The sequence below is a fragment of the Zea mays genome, chromosome 1 (assembly GCF_902167145.1).
Source record: "Zea mays cultivar B73 chromosome 1, Zm-B73-REFERENCE-NAM-5.0, whole genome shotgun sequence".
NCBI lineage: Eukaryota > Viridiplantae > Streptophyta > Magnoliopsida > Poales > Poaceae > Zea > Zea mays.
The window spans coordinates 44,789,877-44,801,865 of NC_050096.1; the positions used below are offsets into that span (position 1 = coordinate 44,789,877).

General features: G+C 50.2%; 2 protein-coding genes across 2 annotated transcripts; both read right to left on the reverse strand.

The window, feature by feature from the left end:
• Positions 1-2,697: 2,697 nt before the first annotated feature.
• LOC100283609 (rhodanese-like family protein) lies at positions 2,698-3,845 on the reverse strand. The gene is made up of 2 exons (NM_001156510.2): positions 3,345-3,845; positions 2,698-3,236 (listed from the first exon to the last, which is right to left on the reverse strand). Exons 1-2 carry the CDS (start codon positions 3,788-3,790, stop codon positions 3,044-3,046), a joined length of 639 nt encoding a protein of 212 aa, NP_001149982.2. The 5' UTR covers positions 3,791-3,845; the 3' UTR covers positions 2,698-3,043.
• A 697-nt stretch (positions 3,846-4,542) lies between these two features.
• On the reverse strand, positions 4,543-11,694 carry LOC100191466 (uncharacterized). Its single transcript, NM_001136899.1, has 8 exons — positions 11,442-11,694; positions 7,032-7,228; positions 6,751-6,886; positions 6,426-6,677; positions 6,102-6,328; positions 5,850-5,967; positions 5,222-5,374; positions 4,543-5,125 (listed from the first exon to the last, which is right to left on the reverse strand). Exons 1-8 carry the CDS (start codon positions 11,634-11,636, stop codon positions 4,985-4,987), a joined length of 1,419 nt encoding a protein of 472 aa, NP_001130371.1. The 5' UTR covers positions 11,637-11,694; the 3' UTR covers positions 4,543-4,984.
• Between the last annotated feature and the right edge of the window lie 295 nt (positions 11,695-11,989).

Genomic DNA, 11,989 nt, shown 5'->3' on the forward strand with positions numbered 1-11,989 from the left:
GAAAGAGACCCGGTCTTTGTGACCACCTCAACGGGGAGTAGGTTTGCAAGAACCAAACCTCGGTAAAACAAATCACCGTGTCATCCGCTCTTATTCGCTTGTGATTTGTTTTCGCCCTCTCTTTCGGACTCGATTATATTTCTAACGCTAACCCCGGCTTGTAGTTGTGCTTAAGCTTTATAAACTTCAGATTTGCCTATTCACCCCCCTCTAGGCGACTTTCACTTATAACCTCCATCAGCCACACACACATCTGTGAATGCCGATAGTGCTTAAACTCCCGATAACCGAGCAGCCAACCGAGTGGACGGAAAAGAGTGCGAGCTTCCCAAATCAACTAGCACAAACACCTTAATGTTTTTAATCACGCCTTGAAACTTCGTAGTATGAATGGCCTCCACACCTTGAACTACAACTAGAGATACTGCCAGAAATAATTGTGCATTCGAAGACCGATTAGACTCTTGCTTTGACAAAATGTCACCATCTTCCAACTGACAAATATCCAACACCTCTTGCATGACATGAAGCTGGATTGTCGGAGGGCACTTATGGTCACGAGACCACTTCTCGGTGCAGCGTTGGCATAAGCCACGCGCACAACGGAATGTTCGTAAGGCAGACATCTTGTCATCAAATACGCAAGGTCACGTATTGTCAACAGGTTTATCAGACTCCTCCGGTAATGGTTGTTTATCTCCTCGTGGGGGTTGCGGAAGAGGAAATGGCCCTTTACTTGGAGGCTTGCCAGACCACCCAAGTTGTAGCCTACAACCATCCAATCGTCGAGTTGATGTAGTGACCTCCTCCTGCAACAAGGCCAACACAGAGATAGAGCCCAAGGATGGGGGACGTTGTACTATAACAACAACACAAATATCGACTCGAAAACCATCGACAAAATGTTGAACAAAGTATAACGAATCAGTATGATGCCCATATGCTACCAGGTTATCTACCGGTGCCATAAACTGCTCAACATATTCCGACACAGAAGCTATTTAATAAATACGAAAAAGCTTGTGGATAAACAATTCGTATTCATCCTTTCCTAATCGTTCCAATAGCAACTGACATAATGAAGACCAAGTCCATGCACTGAAGTTTTCATCCAGAGAAGATAACTAACATGCACCCGTCCCAACAAAATGCAACGAGGCCACTTTGATCTAGAGGGATGGTTCAACTTCGTACAACTCAAAGTAATCGTAATTCCGCCAAATCCACAGTTTCGGATTCTCACCATTAAAAACCAGAAAATTCAACTTAGGCAAATTGTCATGGCTCGCCATCAACGGACCTCCGCCACATGACCACTTCCTGCGATGATGCTCCGACGGAAACTCCCGGGGCTCACCCAACATCGGAACTGAAACTGGAGAGGGCAGCGGGGGCATACCCTTGATCGAGGGAGGGATGAGGGTGGTGACGGACCCAAATCCATCCTCCCAGTAGTGCTTGTCGATGCAGTGCCCATGGGGCGAGTTGCATGTGGATCCACCAGGTGGGCACTCGGCAGCCACCAGGGCAGGAGCAAGAACGCCCGGCATAAGGGAAAACTTCTCGACGACTACGCACTCCCAGTTCTTGGATAACTTGCCAACCTCCAAGCGCCGGTCGTCGACGACACCTTAGAAACTGAGGCTCCATTCATCGAATACCCTGACTGCTTTCTCGACACCTTTGACGCACTCCTTCTGCTCTGTCGTGAACTCCGAGAATGTGGCCTCCTAGCTTGTCTCCTGATTGGCAAAACATCGATCCCACTTGGTGTCATGCTTCTTGAACCGCCTCACAATTTCGTTGAGAACGATCTACGTATCTGGATTCGTCACCACTTGCTTTCGCCGAAAACGTGTCAGATACGAATGTGCCACCGACTGCATCAGTTCGAGCTTCAACACAAGAAAGAGCCCGAGAATCGGTGGCTTTGATACCACTTGTTAACCTCTCACTCAAGCATCTCAGTGTACGAATTATTACAGTTCCAGAGTAGATGAGAAGGGGCGTAGGAGAGACTTGGGTGTCGTTTGGTTCACATATTTGTAACGTAATGGGTAACTGAAAACGTTAAATCATGTTTGTTTTAGTCCAACTGTAATAAGATACCACACTAAAAATTGATACCAGCCTATTCAAATTTGTTACCGCCAGTAATCGAGCGTAAACCATTACCATTACCATTTGCTTTACATTTCTTGAACCAAACAGCACCTTGGAGAAGTAGGAGAATAATATTTGATACATGCATAACCCTCTCTCTCGTTTCTACCGGCATATATGCTTCCTCTACTCTATTGTGTTCACCCAATCTGGCCCAACCACCTTGGCATTTTCCTTCCTGTGCATGTTGCTTCGTCGAGGCCCGCTTGGACCTATTTCTTGTCCGGCACATGCTTTCCTTGGTACAGACTTGCTCCCAGCTTGCCTTGGTGACGATTCGCTCACACCACGTTGTTCATTGTTTGGTTGAAGTGTCATATGAGTGTGGATGGAGAAGAGGGAGGAGCGTGTTCGCGTCTGATCATTTTGGTGGAGTGGGAGCATCCTAAATATCCTGTTCCGTTAGAAATCAACCATACACATCCTAAATCCCCTCAGGAATTCGAGGAATTCGGATCCAATCTAGGTAGTTTCAATAAAAATATATATAAAGGTTCAACCTCTGTAACCTGCAGTGCCTTTCCATGGTATAAAAACACAACTTGCAATGCTCATTTCTTTTTGTTTCTCACTTCTCAGCCGTGCATGCACGTTAGGGGCCTACGACCGGTCCTGAACATGTACATTAGGGGCCGCAAATCAAATTAAGAGCCGATTGCCTTAAGGGTCCTGAACATGTACATTAAGGGTCCTGAACACGAGAGGGACGAGATAGGAATGTCAAATGTGTGCGCGCCTAGCTCAGTAGCTCTACCACTGCCACCGACATGCTGTTCGCATATGCAATGCAGTACAACATCTGACAACGGTAGTACTAGCAAAAAGCAAAACAGACCAGATCGAACGGCCGAGGAAGTCATAACAACATCGATCGAACGGATCATTTCACCACTCCCAGAAACAGCAGGATCTGGAGGAAGATGTAGGACGCGCCCCCGATGGTGGCGTACTGCAGCTTGCTCTCCCCCTCCACATCTGCGAAATCGCCGTCCGCGCACTTGCTGAACCCGCCGGCGAGCCACGCCAGGTTCCTGTACCCGTCGTCGTGCAGCATCCTCACCGCGATCAACGACCTTGTGAGTTGAAATTTGAACACCACGAACGAAATGAGTAGTAACTTGTAACTTGTTGCACGCACGACCTAGCTTGTGAAGAATTAATGCGTAGTCTTGTCATTTTACCTGAGGCCTTCGCCACAAGCGACGAGAAGCTTGGCGTCCTTGCTGCCGTCGACGGCGGCGGCGACGTCGTCGACGAAGCGCTCGTTCATCTTGGTGAAGGCCTGGCCGGTCCAGAGCCCGATGTAGCCCAAGTGGACCCACTTCTTCAGCAGCGTCACGGGGCCCATGTCGTCGTCCCCCACGAACAGCGGCACGTGCACCGAGCCCCGCACGCTGGCGCGGGCGCGCTCCCACTCCGGCCGGACGTCCAGCAGGCGGAACCCCTCGCCGCCCAGCGCCTCCGCAGCGTCCCTCGGCCGCACGGCCCTCACCGCGCCCGACCGCACCAGCGCCTCGGCGCCTCCGGCCCACGACGACGTCGCCTGCGCCCTGACGCGACGTCGGGCCAGGCCAGGGGACGCGGGCCTGGTGCAGGTGGATGCGGCCGCCGCAGCACCCATAGCCATGCCCACTTCCACTTGCTGCTTGTCAATTGAGGCCTCGCTCAGTCGCGTTCGTTTCCATGTCACTCTTATCTGGATGATATTTCAGGTCCAATCCGCACCGTCGGTACACTGCACACTGCATCTAGGGCTGACAATGGGCTATACTTTTTGCACTATAAGATTTAAGGATCGAAGCGGGTTAGGATCGGGCTTTATTTCTAGTCATTTTTGAACTATAATTTATTTAGGGCCTTGACATTTTGTGAAGAACTATTTGGATCACGATCCATTACCACCCCTATCTGCATCTCATGGCCGTACGATCCGTCTTAATAGATGAGGCGGGGCTCGACGAGATCTCCGCTCGTTGATTTGCGTCCTAGCTAGTGGGGGCCACAGCCGAGAGGACGCTGGTATCGCTAGAACTCCTCTGCACGGCCTCCGACACCGACAGCTCCGCAGCCCCGTGCTCGACCCCTAAGCTCCATCACGGGCCATCTCTCGTTCTTCGTGGGCTTTGAATCGGTCCGGCCCGCCAAAAAGCCCATGCTCATTAGGCTAAATCGCCACGGAAAACGACCCAGCAAGCCATGTCTGGACCGTTAGACAGGTACGGAACCCAGCTCCGCACGGTCTAGTGGCACGTCGTGTCGTGGCTGCCCTGATGCAAATGGACCGTGCTTTGGCTGGGTTCGTGTCAGGTGACCCGTTTGTACATAGTTAGCGGAAATGCATCTGTACAAAAAAAACCCGGCATGGGACTCCTAATAACAGAGGAAAAAAAGTCGATTCTTATTGCAAACAAACATCGATCGACGCACATGACAGCATAATCGCTTTACGCTGCGGGACGCTACGCGAACTCGAAGCTCATGAGGACCTTGACGCTCTTGAACTTGAGCCCCTTGTGGTCGAACAGCGGCACGGCGCGGATCCCTGGCCGCAGCTCCGCCACAGGCAGCGCCGTCTGCCCGCCGAAGTCGTCTTCGTTCACGTCCTGCTCGTGCACCTCCACGCGGAGTACCGCGATCTCAGGTACGGTCAGCGGGAAGGCGAACTCTTCCTCCCACACCGGCACCCAGCTGTCCTCCACGGCTTTCGTCTTTCTCATCACCGAGTCTAATGGAACTCCGGCGATGCCAACCTGTTGGCGAACCGAACCAAATTAGCGATGCGCCCTCATGTTCCAGTCCTGGCGTGACTGCTTCGGACGATCTATAGGCATCGCTGACTTCTAAACGTTGGCACGGGCTCAACGAGTGAACAGACCTTTACATAAAAATCTGGAGGTGAGTATGAGTCGAAATGTGTCTGCTTGAAGTCCTTTTGCCAACCTTCCCCCATGTACACCTTGACCTGCAAACCGCTACCGAATCAACCCATTTCTGAAACCCAAAGAAATTTTTTTTAAAAAAAAAGAGAGAGAGAGAGAGGAAGAAACACACCATCTACCTTCAATGTTGCCTTCACCGGCAAATCTGCCTTCGAATCAAACACCTTTCCATCTGGACAAGTTTGCATCAAGAAATCTGGTTTTTTCACGTAACCGCAACCGCCATTGGCTTTATAAAAACCATGCATTAACCAAAGTGCTCTTCCATATCCCTGGAGGAAAAAATGGACATATAGGATATTCATGACATTAGGCAGCTTCTACACATGCTTAAGTGCAGGGAAGATATAACACAACTAATTCTGGCATTCTGCTTATGTTACAGTTCTAAACTAATTAATCAGGTTCCTTTCAGAACTTGTTCGGTTACGTAGGGATTGAAGAGATTGGAGAGGATTAAATCTCTTCCTAGTCAAAATTAAATAGAAGGGGATTTAATCTCCTTCAATCCCCTCCAGTCCTCTTGCAACCGAACATGGCCACAATGGTTTGCTAAAAAGAAAGAATGTGCGTCAACTTAGCAACCAAGATATGATCTTAGTGGTAAAATAAAACTTGATTAGAAACAAGATTACAGAACAAATGTGGTAAAGCGAATATTGATCCAAACCCTACATGAAAGGTGGGAAATATTGGAGTTCAATCAGGCCAGAATGGCAGAATATGGTGTTCAGATTACAGCCAGACCTGCATATTGAATGCCACCATTTGAGCACCATGCACCCAGCCAAGAAATGGATTATAGTTGGATGAATTGAAGCGGGTTCCCTTTGGGTATATTCTCAGCATATTTCTATGCGTGAAACTGCTTGGAAAACACAGGAAGAGCTCTTCAGTAAGAGAGAGAAAAAAAAGTGGGCAGCTAAGGAGTTATGACAGTATTTATGTCATATCTCCTCCAACGTTGGTGAACAATCAAAATATTTTTGGCAAACAAACCTCACAATGTTGGGACCATGATGTGCTGCAACTTTTGCAAGCTCTTGCTCGCTCAAACTGAGTCGCCTAACTTTGTCTGGATCGTTCTTTATGGCATCCACGAGAGGACCCTTTGGCTTTCCTGCCTTGATAGTGATGAGGTGTTTGTACTCTGCTGCAACATGCTTTGTTTCCTTCCCATCATCGCCATCTGCACCTCTTTCGCGGTATAATAGCTCATCTTCATCCTGCTAGTGCCAGAGCACCATGTAGTAAATACTGATGACCAGAACTTGCAGGGTAAGTAAAAGAAACGTAAAATGCAGCACAATTTAAGATCCATGCCTTGTCGGCGACTTGCATCTCATCCTGAATATCTGGAACTTCTACTCCCCATGCTGCTGCTTCCCTTTCTCCCCTTTTAATCCGGGCCTCAATTTCTTTCTCCTTCATGGTGTCACCCTTTGCTTCGAGATACTCCTTTGGGGGTTTTGTTGACAGCATGACACGCCCCTTTAGAGCTTCAGGTGAAGGAAATTCTTGAAGATGTTTCGATTCAGGGTAATACAGGATGTCTCCAAACACTTCAAGGACCATCTATACAAAATTTCAGAAATAGCTACACTAGAATCACCTGCCATATATTAATCATTCAAAGAAATGCAGTTACCTTAGCTACTCTCTCCTGAAGATCAGGTGTAAGGTGGTCTTCTAGAGTTATAATAACAGGATAGGGAGATGCAACAAAAGCATATTCTTTGATGGATCTCAAGCATTTGATAAGTGATACTGGGGCAGTGAGTGTCCTATCAAGAGTGAAAACGTGAATGAAGTCACAGTCAGCACATCTCATGGCAGCTTCAGTTTCAGTCTAGAAATAATGTTTCGACAAGATGGTGTGCAAAAAAAACATCCTGATGAAAGGAATGCACAAAGTATGCAGATATATACCTTCCATGGAGAACATCAATGTCATCTTTACAAGAATTTGGCCATATGTCCAATTCAATTACACGAACACCTAATTGAAGTGCCTTGATGATGGGAACATCACTGCAGTCACTGCTGAGTTGATTACCGGTCAGATACGAGTTGTGTCCAGTGTATATAAAATAGTGCGATAGCGGCGCGTTCATGTCCTGATGGACCTGGAAAAAGGCATTTAACGTCAAACAGTTCATGGAGGGCAGACCAGATCATTAAAATTGCACATCAAATGGAACTGCACACGCTAGACACATCAGATAGTTGCCAACGGATTTTTTTCCATCGATAACAACAGCCACATCTTAGCTTACGAGATTCAGAACACTTTTTTTGAACGAAGTGGCAGGAGCTCTGCCTTTCAATTAAGAGAGAGGGAAAAAAGTTAGAGTACATAGGGTCGACGACCCTCGGGCCATAGGATCGGGTACCTAAGAAGGAACACGACAGACAACCCTAGTACAAGCCAAGGCGGCTGGACGCACTTTTATAGAGCGAAGACACACTCTCTTACTCTCCCTGCGATCTAGAGCGGTGACAGCGAGCAATGCTCAAAGATTCTTCGGTTGCGCTCCTTCCGAAGGTTCCACATAGTGTAGATGACCAGGCCATTGAACTCCCTTTTGCGATCTTGCGGAAAGAGAGTCTCCGTCTTCTCCCACCACTCGCTAATGCTGGAGATGTTGCTCCAATCCACATGTTGCGGCAGGGAAAAGCTTTCCCAAGCAAGAACTGTGTTTCAGACCTCATGAGCGAAGGGGCAGGTTAGGCATAGATGGAGTCCTGATTCTATAGGTCCATTGCATAGGGCGCAAGATGGGTGGTGCGGCCATCCACGACGTGCTAGGTTGTCTACTGTGAGGAGTTTATTTTGGATGAGCACCCAAGCGAAGAATTTACATTTGTTCTCTGTTCTAGCCCGCCAAATGAGGCTGATCTTGTGGTTGATGTAGGAACCCAAGAATTGGGCTATGTAGGCTGAGCTGGAGGAGTAGAGACTGTGTTGTGTCCATTTCCAGACTAAAGTGTCATCTACATCCGGCTGCAAGCTCACCTGTCGGATCCTAGTCCAGAGGTAGACAAATTCCTCAAGTTGCGTGGTGGTTGTGATTTTCCCTCGCAGAGACTGAATCCAAGCACTGTTAGTCAGTTCTTGGGCCACAGATTTATTCTTCCTTCTGACCAGCTTGAAGAGGTGAGGTGCCAGGTTGCGTGGAGCCTCCCCATCTAGCCAGCTATGGTGCCAGAACTTTGCTTTGATGCCGTTACCAATCACCATAGTGGTGGACGCCTGAAACAGCAGGCGATCTAGCTTGTTGTAAGGGACCTGGAGCCCCTCCCAAGGTTTTGAGCTGTCTGTCCATTCTTGCCAAAGCCAACGGAGCCGGAGGGCACGGCTGAATTTCTCAAGATCGAGCACCCCTAGACCCCCTAGGTCCTTTGTCTAGCCACTGTTTTCCAATTAACAAGGCAGTGCCCCCCGTGCACGTTATCCTCGCCTTTTCATAGGAAAGAGCGCCGAATCTTATCAAATTGCTTTCTATCAAACAAAGCCAAAGCACGAAGTGTCAACTCCTGATATGGCTGGTTTAGGATTGACTGAATTAATTGTAATCCTGGGATAACTTTCATTATCTCTAAGATAACTTTCCTCGTTTCTATGATAGACTTCTTATCCTCCAAGTTATGTACTCATATATATTTTTTCTAAAAATTCAATGCAATACATTCCGCCACTCCACATATTATACACAATCTCTCCTTCCTACATGATATTGCCAGTTTAGATTTTAGATCCAAAAGGCGACTTCCACTGCCACCACCGCCGCGGGGAGATCCCTCTCCGCCATGGCAGCGCCCTCCAAGGATGCACGGAGACCGCCGTGTTCATCGTCGTCCTCGAGTCCGTGGCGAATCATCTGATCCCGCTGCATATCGCGTCATCAAGCACAGCAAGCAACAGATCGGAAGTCTCACCGACTGGCCACGGGCTCTGCTGCACGAACTCGCACTCGTCCCATCTGCATGTCGTCATGGTGACGGATGTCGCCAAACGACCGCGACCAAGCTCCCCTTTGTGCCCCATCAAGGTGACGGGCTGACGGCTATGTACGGGCCACTTGGATCCGTCAGCACTGCTACGTCGTGGTATGGTCGCCGCGACACTTCTGCTGCAAGGGTGCGCTGCCCCTCAGCACCAGGGCGGAGGCCCTCGTCGCATCGTCTCCCATCGCGACGCCTGTCTGTCGGCCCTAGCTGCGGGTAGCGCCGTCCATCGCCGCGTGTCACCCGCCCCTGCCTGTTCGGCTGGCCCCAACGCCTCTTCTGGCCGACCCTTTGTGCCGCTGTACGAAGGCCTCGGGTTACGACTTACGAGGACACGGGCCGCCCAAATCCGGTGCCCGTATCGTGCCACCCTCTCGCTGTCGGGACTCGGGAGGCGTCGTCTCCCCTCGCTTGTTATTGTCTGGTGGACGAGGGCCATGGGGACCCTGCCTGCTCCCTGTCTCCCTCTGTCTTTTTTACCAAGGAAAATAGATGAGGGGCAAAGCTATGGGCACCCAGTGGTGTACACAAGATCTGCTGCTATGGTTTTTCTTTTTTTCCCCGATCTATGATTGGGTTTGCGTCCTCATCGTCCAGTGGTGTTAGCCAGATCTGCCAGCAGGCAGCAGCTTAACCGGAACGACTACCTGTGTCGTGCCTCTTCGTCTGCACGTCCATCTATGCTAACTCGTCGTCGTCCCCACCGATCGGGAGGCTCCACCGTCGACATCACCATCATCGTCTCCGCCTCGCACACCGTCGACTTGATCAACCGATCGCGGGCGAACCACTCTCCCGAGGCATATGTCGTCCATCGTGAGATACTTCGCCAAGCAAGAGGGTTGTTGTTGTGTCGCCTTCTCGAGTAGCAGCATCACCGCCTGTCGTCATCCTCGTCGTTGCATCTACACATTGTCGACTCTTGTCAGTGCACGTCTCTCACGCATGCTCTTCTTCGGTTGTTCGAGTTCTTCACCGACTTCAAGCACCGCCGTCGCGCTACAGTGGCGCTGTCGACGACCTTCTTCCTATGCATCGTGGCTCTCCCGCAGCAGCAACTCCAGGAACCTCGATTTGTCGTCACGCCTACCTCTTCACCTTCGTCCAACACAACCTTGTTGCCAGCGTCGTCGTCTCATCCTCGACTACTTCGTCTACTCCGCTCTGACAACCGTGAGCTGCGACGACACTCCCGCCATACCGCACCATAACCGTCGTGGAGGTCTTCTCTGTTGGTTCTTCAGATGCTGACACTTGGTTGGGGCCTTCTACCTAGTATGTGTGGTACTAGCAACGCTGACATGTGCATTCGTTTATCATGTGTTTCCAAGCTTGGCAAGCCTGGAGCACGCCTCGTCTGCGGCGGTTTGACAACATCGTCCTCGACATCGGCTTCTTCATCTACGACTGTGTCGTCGTCTTCGTCTATGGCTCCCTCCTTCTGCGCCATCGTCACCTCGACACCTCCTGGCGTATTGCGGGCCTTCCCACGTGCTGCACCTGCGCCGCGACTTGTGTGTCTTGTCTTCTTCGGCGTCCTCAATAGCTCCATCGACCATAACTCCCTACGCACTGCACCTCGACAACGGCTCCGCGCCCTTACTCAGCTACCTCGACATTATCGGCCCAAATGGCTATCATCTGCATTAGCTACTCCAGTCGCAGCATTCGCACCAACGTTCCTACCGAGAGGGGATAACTTCATTATTCTCCGGTCTGTCCGTTCGTGTTGCTAACACTACGACAGTGGGGGATGTCAGAGAATATTAGGTAACTCCTTATATGGTTGGTTTAGGGTTGATTATAATCCTGGGATAACCTTTCTTATCTCTAGAATAACTTTCCTCATCTTTAGGATAGGTTTATTGCCCTCTAAATTATGTACTCCTATATATTCTCTCTATAGGCTCAATGCAATACATCACACCATTCCACATATTATACACAATCTCTCATTCCTACACAAAGCAGTATATATATCACCATTCAACCCTGAGCTTGCTAAGCATGGCACGTCATGACACAACGTTACCGAAGGCAATGCGATCGAGTATGCAACAACATTAGGGCTGCATTAATTAGTTGATAGAGACATCACTTTGAACCATGAACATGTGCTCTTTGCTTCAAAAGTTCCACTGACACATGCATGATGCATTATATTATTATATATATATGAGGAGCAGGAGCAGCTCACAAATCCATATGTGATCTGCAAACGGCACTGATTTGACCACATTGCATAGTCCGCCCCCGCAACCAGCAATCGCACCAAACAACGAATCAAGCCGCACATAGATTGGGGATCAAGCAACTTCCGGGTGACTTTACCTTGGAGTAGCGGAGGGGCGGGTTGAGGTCCTCGGAGAAGAGGAAGTGTAAGAAGTCGTCAACGGTGAGCGCCGGCCTCCCGAACCGCGGGGTGCGGCTGCGATCCTGCAGGATACGGTCGATGATCTGCTCCGGGACCTCGCCGTCAGCACCTCCCCAGGCGGCGAGGTAGCGGCGGAGGTCGTCGGCAAGCATGTACGGCGAGCCGCCGGCGTAGAGGGAAAAGAGCGCGCGGACATCCTCCGGCGTGGAGGTGTCGCCGAGCGCGAACCTGCGCGTGAAGAAGATGCAGCACTTGTACGTCCCCATCTCCGCCGCGGACGCCCCCGCCTGGTCTACGGTTTGCCTCCTCGGCCTCGCTGTCCGTCCCCGGCGGAGGTGTGTGGGGTGGCGAAGCGCGCGGGGAAGCTGCTTTGTCTCGTTTGGGCATTTTCGCGTCGCGAGGTTTCAGGACGATTTGGAGGGTGGACGAGGACGAACGTGCACGGTGCAGGAGGGAAGGGACTTTTCAGAGGACTGCCGGTTGGTTTATAAGTACTCCGGCTCCA